The sequence below is a fragment of the Girardinichthys multiradiatus genome, chromosome 18 (genome assembly GCF_021462225.1).
Source record: "Girardinichthys multiradiatus isolate DD_20200921_A chromosome 18, DD_fGirMul_XY1, whole genome shotgun sequence".
Lineage (NCBI taxonomy): Eukaryota > Metazoa > Chordata > Actinopteri > Cyprinodontiformes > Goodeidae > Girardinichthys > Girardinichthys multiradiatus.
This window is the reverse complement of record NC_061810.1, coordinates 15,420,760-15,440,326: the sequence shown is the minus strand read 5'-3', so window position 1 is coordinate 15,440,326 and position 19,567 is coordinate 15,420,760. Positions and strand designations below refer to the sequence as shown.

General features: G+C 35.8%; 1 protein-coding gene across 2 annotated transcripts in view; it reads left to right on the top strand.

The window, feature by feature from the left end:
- kcnj5 (potassium inwardly rectifying channel subfamily J member 5) overlaps positions 1-7,091 on the top strand; it is a 38,958-nt gene extending 31,867 nt beyond the window's left edge. For both annotated transcript variants that reach the window (XM_047391469.1, XM_047391468.1), the window contains one exon: positions 3,427-7,091. In XM_047391469.1, the coding sequence (XP_047247425.1) occupies positions 3,427-3,809 (383 nt within the window). In that variant the 3' untranslated portion in view covers positions 3,810-7,091. The remainder of the gene's footprint in view (positions 1-3,426) is intronic.
- The last annotated feature ends 12,476 nt before the right edge of the window (positions 7,092-19,567 follow it).

Genomic DNA, 19,567 nt, shown 5'->3' with positions numbered 1-19,567 from the left:
AGCAAGCCAGAAATGGTACAGCATTTGTTTAAAAGAAAAATGTATTAGTCATCTTCGAAGTTAAAGTAGGAAGTTGTTTTAGCTGCAGGGAGACTAACACTTTGTTCCAGAAATGTGTAACTAAGCTGCAGTTTGTTGTAGAAGTACTACATTCTGCCAGGGGCCATGTTATGTGTCGCAGTGTTGTCGGCAAGAATATTTTGTTTTCATTATATCATGCTTCTAAGCTTAGGATGGAGGTTCTGAGTTTTTGCCCCTTGCAAAATTATTGACATAGAAGATAAAACTTGGTTAATGCCATTTCCCAGAATTCATAAAGCATCCATGCTATTGTTTTGAAAACAAAGGCACTGTGTTTTCTTTTTTTTTAGTAAGTTATTATACTTTGCCATATTACCAGGAAAATAAGTCACAATTTGTTTTCTTTTGGGTCCTGTGTCTTTTACTATAACATTAGCTTTTGTTTTGATTTGTCGTAGAGTTCAGGTAAGGCCACAAAACAAAAAGAAAAACAAATGAAATTTGTTCTGAGCTGGTGCTATATAAATAAACATCAATAAATTGACATGAAAAAGAAAGATGATCTCAATATTAATCCAAAGCAACATTGTTTTTGGTTACAAGAAAAATCCATAAACTAAACTGTGGAATGTCTGAACAGCTAATTAAATTAAACTGGATTTAGTAATGCTATGATGTTTGTGTATATTTCCAAAGATTCACTTTATTTTTTAAAGTAGGCGGGAGTGTTAGAACTTTGTCCGACAGGACTTAGTGTCAGTACATGCGGGCGGATGCTGACTGGCAAAGGTGATATTCTGCGTCAACTAAGATCCCAAGCTAAATTTTCCTTTCGTTTTACAATTACAGACACTTTTGTGTTGGTCACAAGAATTATACATGCACATTTCTTTGTCACCGATCTCTATTCTCTTCAGCATTATTCTTTATATGAGCAATTAGCATTATTAGTGCAGTTAGCATCAGTTAAACTAAAACTTTCTATACACTATTTAGCCTTTCTGTTATCTTCTCTCTCACACAGCCTGAATTAAATGCAAAGTAACATATAGTTTCCTTCAAATTAGCTTCATACATCACAGCAGTTACTCTGACATCCTTTTATTCATGACAATGATACTGGAAATGGCTAACTTTAACTCTAATTCAACCAGTGTGAACTCTAATGCATCATATTGGGAATTCACTCATTGGAAATATATTGGATTCGGACATCCGAATGGCCAATCAATCTAAAAAATCAATCTACATCTCTAAATAATAATCGTAATAAAATACACTGAAGTTTCTGGTCATTACAAGACAAGTGTGGGAAGTGGAAAGGGGTGTGCATAGTTTTGCAACACACTGTAGTTAGGAGTCATGGTGAGGGCAATCTGTGAATCAATTATGAATTGCTGTTTATAGCTTTGCATGAAATAAGTACACCCAATGTGGTCCCCTCCTTAACAGTTGGTGTCGCTGCCAAGAACTAATATACAGGAGAAATGGCAACAAAAAGACATACAGAAAAGACATTCTTTATTAACAAATGTAAATACACGTTTTCAGTTTACCTTTGTGCATACAACATAAAAGTTTTTGGAAAGTTTTATTGACATATTTAGAGCAAAATCCAAATGTTGTAGGACAATCCTTTTCAGTTATTTAACTTTATTATAAAATGTCAAAGAAAGCAACAACACTAAAAAGGTCAGATTTATGTAGTGGAGCATAAACAACTTGGTAATCAAAAAAAAAAAAATGGTGCCATTGTTTTACAGAAGTAGCCATTTTTTGCTACAAAATGCTTAATTCATATATGTAAATATTATGTAACTTGTGCAATACGTATGGGATATCAGAAATTAACCGTATATGCATTGAAGGCAAAATGCTATACTAACAGTCATCCCATTACAGTAGCACGTCAGCCATATTGCAAGAGGAAACCGCAGTCAAGTAAATGCGTTTTAAATCATATACTTTAACACATTAATAAAGCTATTTGTTTTTTATGGAAAGAGAATTTTATGGTAAAATCTTGTGAAGAAAATAGGACTTACAGAAGACAAGTCTGAGTTTATTTATAGTTTAGAAGGTCATCCCATGTGAAAACAGGAACAACAAGGTCAGACACATTGTATGAGTGGACAGATGTGATAATTACATTTTGTTTAGTAATTTATATTTATTGTGTCCATCCTTTTGTCTTGCAGTTTTGATCCGGGAGGCCCCCTTAGTGCGCCCTATTAGCAAGCATTGCTAATAGGGCTGTATTTATAACTGTACATGTATTTAATGTATGTAGTTTTTTTGTTTTTTTTTATCATGGAACGGATACTTGATTAGACCATAATTTATCCAAAATATTAGTCATGGATAAAACACAAATAAATAAATATTTCAGTTGTGAGCAATCACATTTTAGATCAAAGGGTTTTTTTGACTAATATCATTATTGTATGTTATCCCTACATGGGTTCTTTATGGATACTCTGCATCAAAGGGTAATGGTAATTGCCCACTCTAAAGTGCACCTAGGTGTGGGTGTGTGCATGATTGCTGGAGATTGCCAACAGTATCATGTGACCCTGCAAGGATTAAGTACAGAAAATGGCTGGATGGACAATCAGTAATTATTCAAAAACTTAATCCAAATATTTATATTAGCTAAATAAAATCACTCACATTAAAGATACTTTGATATATCGACAGAGATTCAGACAATTACACTTTGGGGTCATAAAGACATGCACATATTTTAATGTGGACAGCACTGTTTTGGTTGTCATGGCTAAATCTAAGAGTCCCGTTAGGGTATGTTGAAGCCCCTTGGTGAAAGCCGCTACCATTTTGAGAACATTACTATTATCCTTTAGATTTCTAAATGCAGTAAGAACTAAGTTGCTAAATTGTGATTATCCATGATTTAAAATAATCATTCATCACCTTTTTAACAACTCGCAGTTGACCATGCCATTCGAACGTAAGGCCAAATCCAGATTTCTTTTTCACACGTCACATGTTCCAACTTTTTCAATATCTCTTGATTCACTGTGCACTTCTTATGTTTGTCATTGTTCATGTTTTTCTCATGCACAGCATTGCTTACTATTGACCATAAACCAGGATCTGTGCAACTAAAAAGCACAATACCTTTAATTGTTCTTGCTAGCAATTTATCAGTACAGTGAAAGCATTAGGGAAACCCTGGACAGGTCCGGGCTTTTTTGTCACAGTTCCTGTAAAAATATAAACAATGAACTGATGTTGTGCCTCTTCTCTTTCCTTTGTGTGTGTGTTTGCATGTTTGTCTTGTCCACTCCATGTGTGCTTGTCTTAACTTTGTTACCATGTGTATGTGCTACATATTTCATATGTGCGTATCAACATGAACACCCATCCTGTCCATATGTGTGGCAGGTATGACATGTCAGGCTCGGAGTTCCTACCTCGACACTGAGGTGCTGTGGGGCTACCGCTTCACACCTGTTTTATCTCTGGAGAAGGGCTTCTACGAAGTAGACTACAACAACTTCCATGATGTCTACGAGACCAACACTCCCACCTGCAGCGCCAAGGAGCAAATAACAAAGCTTCGTGACGAGCCACTTTTGCCTCAGCTCCCGCTTCTAAGCCCCAAACCCAAAACACAAACTTTTGACCCCCTAGACTGCCTGTCAGAATTGAATCCACTAAGTCAGGATGAAAAGATGGAGGAAAGCGATTCAGGTGACAGGGGAGAGAACAATGGCTCAGCTGCTGCTCTTGAGGAGCCTCCCCTCACTGATGGACTGCCTGATTAAAGGGCTGCATCAGCCCAAAACCCCAGCACACCTGGACCAGACAATGCTTCTTTTAATCAATGGCCATTTATTTACACTGCAGTTATGGGAGTCAAATGACTTCTGTCTCCAGACTCCAACTCATGCAATATTTCTCCATAAGAGCATCAATCTATAGTATAGATTGGTTTTGTAGGCAAGTATGTTAATCATACACAGGCACACATGTACAATAACTATATCTACTCTTAGAGTTTTGGGGCATTTTATAATCACACTGATCACCTAACTGCTATAACACATCAGTTCAGGTTTTGTTAGTTTAAAGTAAGCTGAAGCTGGTAGCTCTGAAAGCACACCATGAGTTTATAATGAATAAACCAATATTCTCATTTTAAGGTGTTGTAACTCAGCCTTTTTTAAGCTTCTGCTCACTCTCATTGAGAAATCTGTCAAAACAGTCACCTAAATAAGCTCAAATGTCTGACAGCAGCTTGCATGTGGTAATACAATCTTGCTTGTATCTGTTTTGTTTTAAAATGGGGGAAAACTTTTTTCCTGTTTCTGTCAATGTTAGAAGGCATCTCTGTCACATAAGAGTGAAGATATAGCGTTTCTAGTTTGCAAAAGAAGAGCTTGGAAGTTCCTCAAATGTTACACCAACTGGGAAACAATGCGGTACTGTTTGTTTGTTCAACTCTTGTCTCATTGCGTGTAATGTCTTCAAGACGCTAAGAGAGTTAACCCAAAAAAATCTTCATAGTACCTTATTTTGGTATGGACTTTTAGAGTTTTAAATTAATTGTAATAACAAGCAAAAGCTGACAAATGCTATATATGCTACTGCATTGACTCTTTTGTCAAATACTTGGCTGGGTAAAAATGTTATTGTAATTGCCATTTTACCCACTGAATCCCTAAATCCAAGCCTCCTTTTTTAGGACAAAAAAGCACAATTTCCTGTAAGGGGATTTCAGACTGACCCAACCAACCACCGAGCTGCTGCTACTGTTGCTGGCTGATGCATGTTAGTCCTACTTAGAAGTGGCATAAATAATGTTTCAGAAAGGGAAATATTTATGCCCAATTTCAGTTTGAAATTTTCCTGAGTTTTATACACAATAAACTATATTAATATTTAAAATGTTTCACATGCAAATGAAAATAAACTATGATTTCTACTAGGCTTATATGGCTTATCTTTATAAATCAAATCTTTATATTTGCAAAAACTGCAAAAAGGGCCCAAATAATATGGTACTGATCAAACATCTAATGAGATGACTTTAAGGACAACTTATTGTTTGCCTTTTTATTAATAATTTCCTTTGAAGATTACTTTTAGCTTTTGCCTTGTGACTTGATTTTTAAACATATTGGTTCAATGCGCACTTTGGTTCTGTTCAACAAATCACTCCCGGGTTTTTACTTATTATGTCACATCATGGTGGACTCCTGATTCCGAGGATAACATGTCAGCTATTGCTCTGGTCAGACGTTTGCATACACTCTTAATGTGTATGAATGTAATTTAAATTATGGGCTTTAGATTGTTCATTTGAACTACTTTTTTTTCCAGGGTGTATTGATTATACAACATATGAGCTATACAAAATTACCTGTATGTTATAATGATGCTTAAAAACAAGGTTTGTTTTCATTTCTAATGAGTTTTCCCTAAGATAAACAGTGACGCACTGTTGCTTTGCAAAAGTAAGGTGCTGGGTTTGAATTTCGACCTTTCTGTGTGGAGTTTGCATGTTCTTGCTGTACATGAAGGGGTTCCATCCTGATACTCTTGCTGCCTCACACACTCCAAAAATATTCATGTTTGGTTATTTGCTAAATATGACACGTATATTTTCTGTTATCCACATTGTATAGGCAGGCTATAATTTATACATACTAATATTTTGGTAAATGTCCCTTAGCAGTTTGAACCTCTACAATCAACAAGGTTTTATTCAAGGCATTATTCTGGCAGGATATTTGTGGGTTTGGGCTTGCGGAAGGCCTTTCCAAAGGCTTAAGGTTAACTGTGGATGCTTTCAAAGCCATCTGATACATATCTGATTTACCTGCTTATTAAGGCACAATTCAGATTTTTGAGGAGGCTGAATGTGATGAAAAAGTCAGATATATGGGCAATATGGGCAAAACAATCAGATTTGTGCAGCATTTGCCAAAAATTAGCCTAAGAAGGTGCCACCTAAGAAGGAGGCTCCTGTCCTTGAAGCTTGGTTTGAACTTAAAGTTAACCACATGGACAAGCCAAATGCCTCAGACAAGACCAGGATTAAATTGCATGGCTGCAATGACAACCCAAGACAGCTTTACCTACACTCAGAACCTAAAAGGTTTAAACACAACTGGTTAGGGTTGGACACAACTGTGTGTGTCAGTGATGCTAAACACACACAAAAATGTTTTAGAAATGGACAAAGCAGACTATTATTAAGTTTCCAGACTTGCTACCCCAAGAATTAACCCTATTAAAAATGTTTGGACTGTCTTTAAAAGCCTGCTCTCCTTCAGAAACAAACACATTTAAATGATTCCTGCTAATTTTGCCAAGAATGGCGGTCAAATATCCACCTGAATTATCCCAAATTTTGGTGGAGGTGAAAGTTGCTAAGGAAAATGTCTCCAAATGTGAGTGAGTATGGATGTATACTTGACTTTAAATACATGTGGGCCTGTATAATACAGTTGGACCCTATGTGGATGGGAGCCCTTGTGCACCCAAGCCTTATTTTTAGAGATCATCGACATTGTATAATCATTCAGTGCTGGGAAGGGAACGATTTGAAGAAGTCATTGAAATAAATATGACATTCATGTCAATGACAAGTGCATGTCAATTTTTCACCATAATCGCATGCCAGTTATGACCTACAACTGTTTTCTTATTCCTTATCATTAGAAGACACAAGATTTGCAGGAAAAAATCAAGCATCACTCCTCTGTTAAATAATTTATTACAATAAATACAGGGTACTTTCTAGGCATGCAAATTCTGTGATTTCTACATCATAATGTATTGATATCTATCATATTTTGAAAGAAAATGAGATTTCTGATGCATACAATTCTTTCTCTCAAATCAGTGTTATTTTTACAGAAATATATGTCCATTGAATATCTTTCTTTTCACTGTGATTTTTTTAAGCACCTTATTATATGTAAGTTAATTGGCAATGGTGAGCAATACAATTGTTGATATCAAGGGATCATCTTCATTTCCTTCATGTCATATATTTTCTGTGTGTTCTCATGGGAATAAACGATGATATGGCCAAAGGAGGACAGACTGTATTCAGTATTTGCTTGCATAAATAACTGGAAAAGTGTGTGGATGTTTTCTTTTTTAGACACATGACTTTGCAACCTTCTTCACTCTGTCAGCTGTCTGGTTATGCAACCCACATGGCTATGGGTAACACAACTGTGTCTTCAACACAGCTACCTGAAAACTGGATAAGATCTGCATTGTCTCATGAAAAGGGACTCGCTTGTATCAGTGCAGAACAATCTTTGCTTGTGCTAAAGCTTCGGGCAAAAATGCTTTTATTCATCCTACAGAGAGATAGCATCAGTTCTGACAATGAAATACTTCTTTAAAGTTGCACATTAAACAGGCAATGATTTCTCACGGATCTGCATGACTGCTGTTTCAGGACCTAAACAGGATCCCTAATAAGGATTTAAGTGTAAAAGATTTAATCCACATTTACATAGATCCATGCACACCTGCACGCCTTACCAGGAATATGCTGCAATTTAACTTTTCTGGAAACCACAATTACATCTGTTGTCCATACAAAACAATGTAAAACAACTTTTGGATCATGCACATTTGTCCATTTCGTTCCCCAATAAATCAAAACCTACCTTCTAGGGAAGATAGAATAGTTACACTTTTTTTTAAAGGATTTAACTTTTGTTTTTCTTAAAGGCAACCATAAGTGCCTGAACACTGGAGCAAATTTAGCAGTTGCCTCCTCCACATTTGGGGGAGCAAACTTATCTTTTCACAGCCGTATTTGTTATAAAGTCTGACAATTCTTATAGTTTTACTTGCAAACTAAAAATAGATATTAAAAATAATTTCTACATTTTAGTCCCACCCTCTTTCCACAGTGTGATTTGAAAATCTAAACATGATTTGTCCAGTTTGACAGCCATGGGGAGGAAAAGTAAAGCAATCTGAATTTGTGTTTAAGTGTTATAACAGATCTTCATCTGTGTCTCTCTTACTCATCATTGTTAAATCAGTTTAAATACAGTAGAAAATGTACACACACTTGCTAGTATTAACTATTACGTCTAATTTTTATTAACACCTGTGGAGAAGATACACATCAAACACATGGAATCATATATCATTTTTCTTCATTTGTGATATGTTTTATTATATTATTATTATTATTATTATTATTGATCTGTGAAGCCAGGGGCATAGGTTAGTTTTTGGGGGTTTTCTTTCCACTTTGCTTCTCCATTTTATAACATAATCAAGTGCCCATGCTGGCAATACAGACATCTGTTTGGGAGACTGCTTAGTCTTATGATCTTATCACCAGCTCAAAGCTGTAATTAAAACAGTTCATTGAATTAGATTTTCATTGATTTTGGCCTTTTAAAACGTTTTAGTGAAGTTTTTTTCAGAATAGAATGATTATACAACAGACAACTTAAGCTTAAAAAAATGTAAGGTGGTTTTTTTTTACCCCCATAGTATAATGCTTTCACCAATATGCTTGGCACAATAAATATTGTTTGTGTAACCAAAACATTTTCATTTCAAGTTTAGAAGTTGATACCATTTTTAAGGAATGGTTTTGGACATTACATTGACTGTACAGGACAAAGCACATAATATACATAATACACATCCTCCTAATTGAGCTAATTATGCCTCGTTTGCCTAAGCTTACAACCCCAATTCCACTGAAGTTTGTATGTTTTGTAAAACGTTAATAAAACACAAAACAATAATTTGCAAATCCTGTTCAACCTTTATGCAATTGAATACACTAAAAAGACAGGGTATTTAATGTTCAAACTGACTTTATATGTTTTTGCAAATATTCACTCATTTTGAATTGGTTGCAACACGTTCCAAAGAAGCTTGGACAGGGGCAAGAGAAGACAGGGAAAGTCGAGGAATGTTCAAAAACACCTGTTCCAACAGGTGAACAGGTTAATTGGAAAGTGAGTGTGATGATTGAATATAAAAGGAGCATCCCAAAAGGCTCAGTAGTTCACAAGCAAGGATAGGGCGAGGTTCACCCCTTTGTGAACAACTGTGGGAGCAAATAGTCAGTTTAAGAACATTTCTCAATGTACAATTGCAAGGAACTTAGGGATTTCATAATTTACAGTCCATAATATCATCAAGGTAGGCAGCAAGGCTAAAAACCAACAATGGTCCCTCAGGAGGTAGTGCAGCTGATGATCCTGTCCCAACTTTTTTGGAAGGTGTTGAGAGCATCAAATTCAAAATGAGTGAATGTTTACAAAACAATAAGGTTAATGAGTTTGAACATTAAACATCTTGTCTTTGTATTGTATGCAATTCCACATACGTTGAACAAGATTTGCATATCATGGTATTCTGTTTGTGTTTACATTTTACACAACTTCCTGACTTCAATGGAATTGGGCTTGTTCATTCTGCCTATCCGTCCACACCACAACCCTGTGACAAAATGTTCTTGTTATAAGCTTGCAGTTATAACAAAGAGTGTATGTTTATGTTATCAAGTCACTTTAAAGAATTTGGCAAATACTTCCTAAAATCATGCATTTGACTTCCTTATGTAAACACTATCTTCAGAAGAATGAGTCAGAGATAAACAGAGAGATACCTGCTCAACAATTTCTCAACAGGTGAAAATTCACCGCTGATTTTACAAAACAGAGAAAGATGCGAAACAAATGATACACATATTTTATCAACCATAATACAATCTGTTTGGTCAAAATCTGTTTAAAAATGTGATAAATGAAGAGAGTTTGTAAGAACATCTAAAAAAAGAGATTCAGTGCTGGGGTTGTACATGGGAAGAATTTAAAATTACCAGTTTAGTAATTAACTCACAGTTATATTGGTCTGGTGGCAACACAATACAAACAATGAAAAACAGGAAGTTTGATTTTCCTTTCATAAAGGCAGCATGCCAAAAAAAGTTCAATCAATCACAGCAGTGTCCCATCGATGCTATTCTTGTCCGAGCCATTAAACTTTGGAGCTAGATCGTCAGTAGGATGACAGTCAGTGATTCAGATCTGAATAATGTACGATGATGAATATAACGCATCCACCGAGCAGTACATTGAAATAGGTACATCAAGGTGGTGTAGCTGAGTGAGCATGAGGGGCAGTGGAAAAAAAGAGAGCAGGAAGTGGGCGGTAAATAAACACAATTTGTCATACATTTGTCATTTCAGCCTGAACCTGACAGTTCACATGGATCTACAATAACAAATGAGAATATTATGAATTATCACATCCATTCATGCTTTAAACTAGCAACGTTCCGTTGCTAGTTTAAACGTTTTTAGAAAAAATAAGGTTAAGAGCAAAGAATAGGAACACATGCAATTTTACTTATAAATGACCCTACTAGGCATGGGTCGATATCAGAAAAATACCACAGTTTCATAGTATAACAGTGTCAATGCAAAATAATAATAAACAATAATAAACAAAAATGTACAGTATATAATCAAATTTATGTTAAAACAAACAGTTATTACATTGCTGCTGATGAAATAACATAATATAGTACAGATATAATAATGTTACCTATGAGATTTATTTATTGTTGTTATTATGAAGAACACACGTGAGTGTGTTTACAGTAGGCTGTTTCATATTCTAATGATACAATTTTGTTTTGTTTTTTTTTTGTTTTTTTTCAACCAAACCAAAATATTTAGAAAAACAGGAATGAAACGCTAGCCAGATAAAAGTTCAGTCAATGTCAACTAAAAACAGTAAGTCACTGTAAAAGGTTATAACATATGTACACAATGGTGGAAAATTAAGGCAAAATATGGAGTAACACTCAAGCCTACCTACTTCTTTTGTACCCATTAACAAACCGTTTTGGATCCATGTATTAAAAAATTGGTTTTCATATGTTGCTGTTGATAGTTTAATTTTCCTTGTGCTACAGAGGTAAATACTCATAGAAGTATAAATATATTAATACATGTATTATATAAATTAATTCATATATTAATAATGGAAATTGTTTTGTTTTCAAAGTAGAGAAAAGGTTTCACAGATAACAAACTTTTTAAACAATCTGCAATGAGTGTTGTAAAGTCAAGTGCAGGTTTGACTAGTCCATGTGCTGCATTTTTACTTTCCTTTTGTTTTTTTTGTTGTTGTTTTTTTGCCTTACATTTATGGTAGTCCTAAGGGTAAAAAACACATAAATAAAAAAATAATCACTTTTGTTTTTCACAAAAAGAGTTAAGGACATTTTAACAGGATTATAACAAATCCTCATTCACTGTAGAATGATCAGGTACAGGTTTGACTACGCCAAATATTTTGGATTTTGACCGAGAGGTGCACAACTGCAGTCCAGACTCAATATAAACCGGTGAAATAGCCTTTTAGTTTCAAGTCGACTGTAATCTCTAAAACATTTATTAGTGACTGGGAGTAAACAACCCAAGGTATTCGTAGTGTTTACAAATCATATGTATCTTGCCCCTCTGTCACCGCTTCTGTTACTCATATGAATTTATATAAAATAGGAGCAATTTTGACCCTGAATCAAAAAACAACAGTAAGTGGTCTCCTAATGTATTATTCTAGCAGACTATGAGTACAAGTACTTACTTTCAATCATCTGTTCTCTAAGGGTGAACCGGACATCCCAATGGTGAGTCAGACTTAAGCATATCCTGTGGCAGACAGCTGCTTTTGTGCATGAGAAATGATGAACAAGGATGTAAATATTGTAAGCTTTCAATATTTTCTGTGTTAGAATACAAACATCTGAATAAGAGGAATATATATGTAAAACAATGGTAAATCCACCTTGTATTTCTATCTTGCAAATTGTTGCTGTTTTAAAAGCCATCTGACGCAGTAATTTTTTGTCCTATTTGTGCCATCAAAAAACAAATTTCTGAACCCAACTGAGCTCTTTTTTAGCAATGGGGTCCCCCTGCTGTAATTACATCATATTAAGATCTGAAATATTTTCCTACCTGAGACTGTTAAGTCTTTTTCTGTCCTCATTCACTCAGAGCTGCTATTGCCAGAACAGAAGGTTTATGTATGTCATTAATCTATGTGCCCTTTTTATATTAGAGCTTGCAGTCTTTCAATGAAAGCTGCAAAGAAGTGATGGCTGTCCTTTGACGCTGTTCCCAGCAGCACTCCTCAGAACAAAAGCAACATGCCCCAGGATCCACCATTTATAATGTTTCAAAACCTTATGTAATACATCTCACACCGAGCAAAATGAACCAATTACGAGGCACGTAGTGACAGACAACGTTTTAGTCTGCTGTTTGTTCATGTTGAAAATTTGTTGGAGCTGGGGCGATAAACAGTGTCAGAGATCTGCAAGCGGCAATGATATTTGCAGAACGTGATGCAGGAACACACAGCATTCAGTTAGGTATGAAAAGGGTGAAAACATTGCAAACTATAAGACACATAAACATGCTCTGTTATCATGTGTGGATTTAAAAATTATTGAATATAGTGGCTAGAAGTATGAGGAGAAAACGTGCAGGTTGTAATGAGCATGATCAAGGATGTTCTCGCCTAACCTTGGAATGTACCAAGCAGGAAGAGACAAGGTGAGATAAAGTTGTGCCTCTTCACATCCAGAAGACAGAGGTTTGCTCTTTGATGTTTTTGGATGACGGCAACCTTTGATGAGGATGTTTAAGGCCAGAAAACGGCTGCAAATTCACACTGAGCCGGCTAGACTTAATCTGTTTATAAAAATAGGCAAGAGTGCTTTTTTGAAACAGCAGATTTTTCAAAAGTAAACAAAAATAATGCAACTGATGGTACTGATGGTAAACTCTAGGATCGCACTTTATTCTAATAAGGTTTACAGAACATTTTACTATTTTACTTTGTAGTAGTTTGGGTTGGACACAAGCTTGAATAAAACAAAAGAAATCCACAGTTGTTTTAGGGCAAGCTCTTTTATCAACATTTATACTGTACAGTTGTTTAAAAGCTAAAAAGAAACATATACGTTATTAAATCTCTCATATGAAAAGCTAGTCCTAAAGGTACAATTTTGGTAATTGTTAACTTCCTTTCTGAAAATTAAGTCGTTGCCTTTTCATGCAGAGCCGATTTATTTAGTGATGCCTCTGTCATAACTTTCACATTAAAACTGTAGCAAAGAGAAATGCCCCACAGTGTGAGGTGGTAGTTTTCTGCAACCACTTTACAAACTGACCCAACCCAGTGAAGCACGGAGCACTGCAGCAAATACTTATCTTGCATGCTTTTTCTTTGTATATTTGTTTATTAGACCAAGAAATTGATTGTATTGCTATGAAAACAGGCGTAGGAAGTAATACCTGTAAAACATGTAAAGAAGATTTCCTTTGACTATTTTGAACTGCACAATATTCATACAGCAACAGATATAGTATGGACTATATCTTTCTATTTTTAATGCATTGGTCATAGTTGTATGGAACATGTTACAAGTAACATGAGCTGCACTTGTTAAGACCGAGTGAAAAAGCGTTACATTTCTTGCAGGTGAAACAGAATTAGGTCTGTAAGATGTAAGTTATTCCACAGTGGTAGTAAAGACAAATCAATAGTTTCTCACAAAAGCTCACATTTGTTTCTGGGTTTTCTTTTTATCAAGAAGCACATGTTCATACCTTTTTGCACAAGACAGTCTCTGCATGCCAGAAGGTATAGCAAAGTTGTTTCTTAGCTATTTAGGAAAAACTGCAAACATTTTGCAAACTGCAAAAAAGATAATGCAAAGTTAAGATACAATCAACGCCTGAAGTCAGTTTAACAGTTTATTGATCAAAAAGTACCGGTAGCTTGCAGTGTCAGAATCAATACCAAACCTAATTATGCAGCCTTCCTTTTGTTAACCAAGTTATAACCATCTTGTCAGCACAGATGTTACTTGGCTTATATTTTCTTATTTTGCTGTTTAAACTGTTATTACACAGTTAAAAACACAGGAACACTGAATAATTGTCAGATGCTGAAAGTTGTCTTGGAAATTTTGCAGCAACACTAGTTTAAAAAGGACTGTTGTGCAAATAAAATCCATAGTGTGTAAAGTAAACAAGTGATTTAGAAATGCTAAAAGTGGAAGACCGTGCAATTTACAACTGTGTATAAAAATTACCTCATGCAAACTCTATACTTGTCTCCCTCCTTTGTTTTCTGTCTATTTTTCTTGCTCATTAAATAGGTAACACTTTTGACTCTTCTTCATCCTACGCAGCAAAACAACACCAGAACAGAAAAGAGCACTGTCCAGCTCTTACCTGAATGTGTATGACTAACACTGTTCAGGGCACAAGAGTAGACACAAGTGCAAAATGATCACTCACAGTAACATATTATGGGTTTTCACTCATATTTTAACAAAATTTGGGTACACAGAAATCCCTGTAATCAACTGATGAAGTATAAAAATAAATTATGAACAACTCCTCTGCATTTATGTTGTCCAGACCAAACCAAGCCAATCAGTATTGTGCAGCGTTTTACATTTCTGCTTACTACCAGTACATATCAAATGTCTAATCCTGAGCCAACAATTTATATTACTGTTGTTAGGTCTGACAGTATGTCATAGAAACCAGTTTTAATTTTATTTTTAAATACAAAAAAGCATTAGTACGTTTTGAATATTTATTTGTTTTACCACTTGGAGATTATTTAGATTTCAGCAAAAAACCAGGCTTGGTTTAGGTAGTTAGGGAGACCATTTTTTGATTTTGTAAAGCTTAGATCACATCACTATAGACCCACACTATGAATAAGTTATGTTGGTCGAGGAGGGGCTACACAGCTGAATGCCGAAGAGAGGAAGGGGGGCAAGGACGCACATAATATATATATACAGTATATGCCCCAAACTGAAAAACTCAAGCAAATTGGAGACATTTATTAAGCATATATGGATCTTACTAAACTGTGTCATTTTGATTTGCTTAGATCTGAAGCATTGGTGTCCAGAGATTCTATCACCTTTGGGTTATGTCAATATCATGCTTCTGTGAACTCCTTTGTACTATTACTCCTAATGCATACGGCACCCATCCTAAGTTACTCATAATTGTTTTAATAGCAGACTGCAAAACTCACTGATTGTCTCATATACACTCCCAGAATTTAAGTCAGAAACTACCTCCAGGGTAAAATCTCGCTACATTGGATTGCTTTAATGCAAACTCAGCCAATCCGTCTCAAAGACTCTCGAGGTCCCACAGCCTTCATGCATCTTCAACACATGAACCTTCCTTGTCAGTGCATATTTCCCCTCCAGCCAGTTTTGCCTCTGACCTTTTACCAAATCCCCTGGCATCACTGAGGCCTGCAGTCATTTTCACAGCTTTTTGTCAGCAGCAGCATAGTAAATGTTTCCAAAAGGGTCATAAACTGTGTGTCAACTAGGCAGCTGATGATCGTTTTACAAATTGCAAATGTTCTTGTCATCATGAAGCATTTCAGGGTTGAAAAATCAGTAATACCTCTGCCTCACCTCGCCACCACATAAAACATGCAGAATCACACGCTGTGATGTGTTTGTTTGTCCTTCAGCATTGGAATAGCACTATATTTAGACGAATGAAGGATGCTAATGAGCACCTAGTTTCTGGAAGGCATATCTGACAGCCTCCAACACACGCTCTGCCAAGTCCGTAATCTTTGCCCACAATCCCTGTTTTTTTCTGCTTCTGCTTTCTTCTGCTTTGTAAATATGGTTAGTGAGCTCCATAACCCTGTGGTTCACATAGATTTGTACTCAGACGCGTAACCAGAGTCCTTGAAGTTATGAGCTGCTTAACTGCTCGTTTTTTAAGAGCTATAACAAACCTCCTGAGAAAGAATGCATCGTTCATATCTGCACTCACTCAAAAGTGCAACCCCCTACCCTTAATGCCATCAGTATACATCAGTCCTGGTGAATAACGCTCACACTCGGGTGCCTTTTTTGCTAATTCCACAATCCACATCATGCTGTGAAGTCATGTCTCTTCATGTAATCCACTCGTTGTGGGCGAAAGTGGAGTGTATGGCTTTACAACAAGTTTCACAGGAGTGGAAGGGACTTCTTGATTCATATAAAAATATTTGACCTGATTTTTGCAGTATTTTTCAAAAAATTGTTAGCGAAGGTGCAGGTCAACCAAAGAACTAGACAGTATTATTAAAATCTGATAATGATTTGGTTAGGGGAACACAAAACAAAGTCTGTTCACTCTTTCTAATTAAGCCACACATAGAGTTTTTCCTCAAATCAATGCAAATGCTATCTTCAGGAAGCCTTGAAACCTCCGGTAATGATTGTAAACACCTTAATTAGTCTGAAATTGTAATCTAGAGGTGAGTACACTCTCAAATGTTGAATTTTTTACAAGAGCAAAGGGGGACTTATTGTGTTTTTGTCAAATTAATTTATTGCTTTATTCAACATTTTTACTTATGTTATACTATTTAGAGACTCTAGAGACATATTATATGAACTTCATAATCTAGTATTATGGTCATAGAGTACAATAAATACACCAGTCAAAAATGTAAGAAGTAAAAAATTGAATTCAAAAGTCCACAGAGGTTCTCTGGCTGTTTGCTTGTGACTCAGTGGATTAGTGCAAAGGTAGGCTCATCAAGGACTGCAGCTCCCTGTTTGCAGATTTCTGCATAATGATCCCTCAACTACCATAGCTCATTTTTCTACTCTCTACATTACCTAATCAAGCGAAGAACAAAAATCTCATGATAGTAATGGCTCTCAGGAGACAATAAATGTTTTGTGCTGAAGTCTTACTCAAGCTTCCTGCAAAATGTTAATAGCCTGGAAAATCTTTTTTCCTTCCACTGTCAATGTAATGTTGCCATTTTGATTAAAATGCTTGTTTAATAAAGCAACACAAAATTATTGGTTAATATTAATGATTGGACCTTTCATCCCACTTTTTAGTAGCCATAATTGGTGGACATTGGTGACTTTAAACATTCTTTTTTTGTTAAAACCTTACCCAGCATTCCAGGTCAAACCCGTAACCCAGTTCTTGCTACCTTAACCCAGGGCTTGATTAGTCCATACTTGACCCAACAATGGGTTAGCAAAATAACTGAAATTTAGGTTGCTTTTAACCCACCTGTATATTTATGCATGAAGTAGGACAAAAGATCACAAAAAGCAGCGTATCATGCCCCGATATAAAGAATTTCAAGACCAGTTGATAAACCAAGTCATTGAATTATATTAGTCTAGAAATGGTCACAAAGCCATTTTAAAGGCTTTAGACTCCAGTAAACTACAGTGGAGAACCTTCCAAGGAGTGGGAGACTCATTCAAGTTACTCCAAAGCACATCAATGACTTCATGAGGTCACAAAAGAACCAAGAACCTCTCTAAAAGTACTTCAGGTTTTACTTGTCTCAGTTAAGCTCAATGTTCATGATTTAATATTGTGAAATAGACTGGGCAAACATTGTTATATGGGAACCTTCCAAGGCAAAAAAAACAACAAAAAAAACACTGCTGAGCAACAAGAGTACTGACAAATGGTTTACCTTTGCCAAAATCTGGCAGAATTAAAAAGAAATTGCATGGACTGACAAGACAAAGGCGGGCAACATTTCGTACTTGATGAAACCACCAGAAAAAGACAACTTTTAGTCATTAGTTTGTGATCTGTATAGCTCACTTGTGCACTTGGGCTTTGCTGCAAGACAGTTATCTAGAGCACACAAGCAAGTCCACCTCTGAATTGCTCAAACGTAAAATTAAAATTAAGATTTTTGGATTGGCACAGATCAAGTCTGGACTCCAGCACAAACGTAAATAGGACATTTATGCGGTGCATCTTTCCGAAGCCCAAAAAGAGACAATGAAGGGAAAATAAATAATGTTCTTTTGTGCACCAGATACTTCCTCCAATTCAAGATTGGTTTAAGTTTCATTCCGAAGAAAACAGTGACGTCAGCCCAAACTGAAACAATTAACACATTTAGTAAACGCAGTTGTCCAAAACACTCTGAAAGATCCTGTGAGCTACACAGTGAACTTGAGAAAGTATCTGATGCACATGTTAAATTATCCTGTGTGCAAAAGAAATTTTATTTATTTATTCACCCTTCAATGTCCTTTTATGGGCTCCATACATCTTCCAATAGAGCTGAATGGAAAAAACTCTACAAAAAAGAGTGTGCCAGAATTTCTTCTGTGGTCCCTATTCTGATTATCTGTCTAATATTAAAATTTGTTTTATTATCATGACATGACAAGTATGGCAAAAAAGCAAAAACAGATAAACATCAGGGGCAAATACGTTTTCATCACACTGTCTGTAAACATTTTGGCAGCCATTGCTGTTTTTGTCAGAGTTTGCATGTTTGTGTCACAATTTTGTTCTGTTGTCCTATGTGTCTATATGCATAAATTGTGTATAGACCCACCTGTAAAAGGTCTTGAATTAGACTTGGATGGCTTCTTGTATTATGGATGTCTTCCATCTATTACAAAGGCAGACCTTCAAATGAGAAAGCTTTGCAAGATTAGACATGACTATTCATTGGATTTATTTATCCATTATAATCACTTCTCCTTCAAAAATCAGGAAGAGGACTCAGTGTTCAGGATACAGTAAATACAAAGTGAGCAATTTAAAACATTAGAAGAAAAAGAAGTGGCAATGTTGTCACATGGCTTTAACAACAGAAGCGTTTCCTGACATATGCATAGTGATGGCGCCTGTTAAAGGCAATCTTAAGCCACGTATCCCCTACTGGGTAGATGTCATAGATGAAAGGCGTGTCAACCATGACAGAATAAGGAGAAAATGTCATTTGACTTGATGGTTTGTGACAGTAAGTGACATTTTCTATGATTCTGTACAACAGTACATTTGAAAAGTAAAACTTGTAGGTCTGCTTCTATGAATGGCATGACAGGTGAATAATGTTTTCCTCATGTATTTCACAGTGTCATTCACTGATACATTGTGTTTTATGGAAACGTTTTTCACATGTCATGTTAGTAGTGAATTTATCAAAGACTGTGGTTTAAGGTAATTATTTTTACTGCAGTCAAACTGAATTTGTAAGGAAACCTAATAGCAACACAGAGTGTGTTCTTGTCAGTTTGGGAACTCTTTATGTGCCGATCTGAGGCTGTAATAGACACTGTGGGTGCACAGAGTTTAAACTCTTAAAGATAAGTAAACTTTTAGAGGTCAATGAGCATTATTCTAGTCCTCAACAACAGGACGCCCACGCACACCTGATTGTGATTCTGCCAAATGGAAACATCTGACTCTTATTCTCCGCTTCACACTTATAACACATTACCTGCTTCCATTAGTATTTAAAAATTCTCTAGATGTTTACATTTCTTATTGCTCACATTTTTATGAGTTACATACAATAACTGGCCTATTTTTTCAGTACATCTCTTAGTACTGGGTGGACCCCATTCTGCCTTCAGCATTGCTTAAATTCTTCATTAGACAAATTTCCCATTCCACCTCTTCCCAAAGGTTCTTTATTAGATATTGTTCTGGTA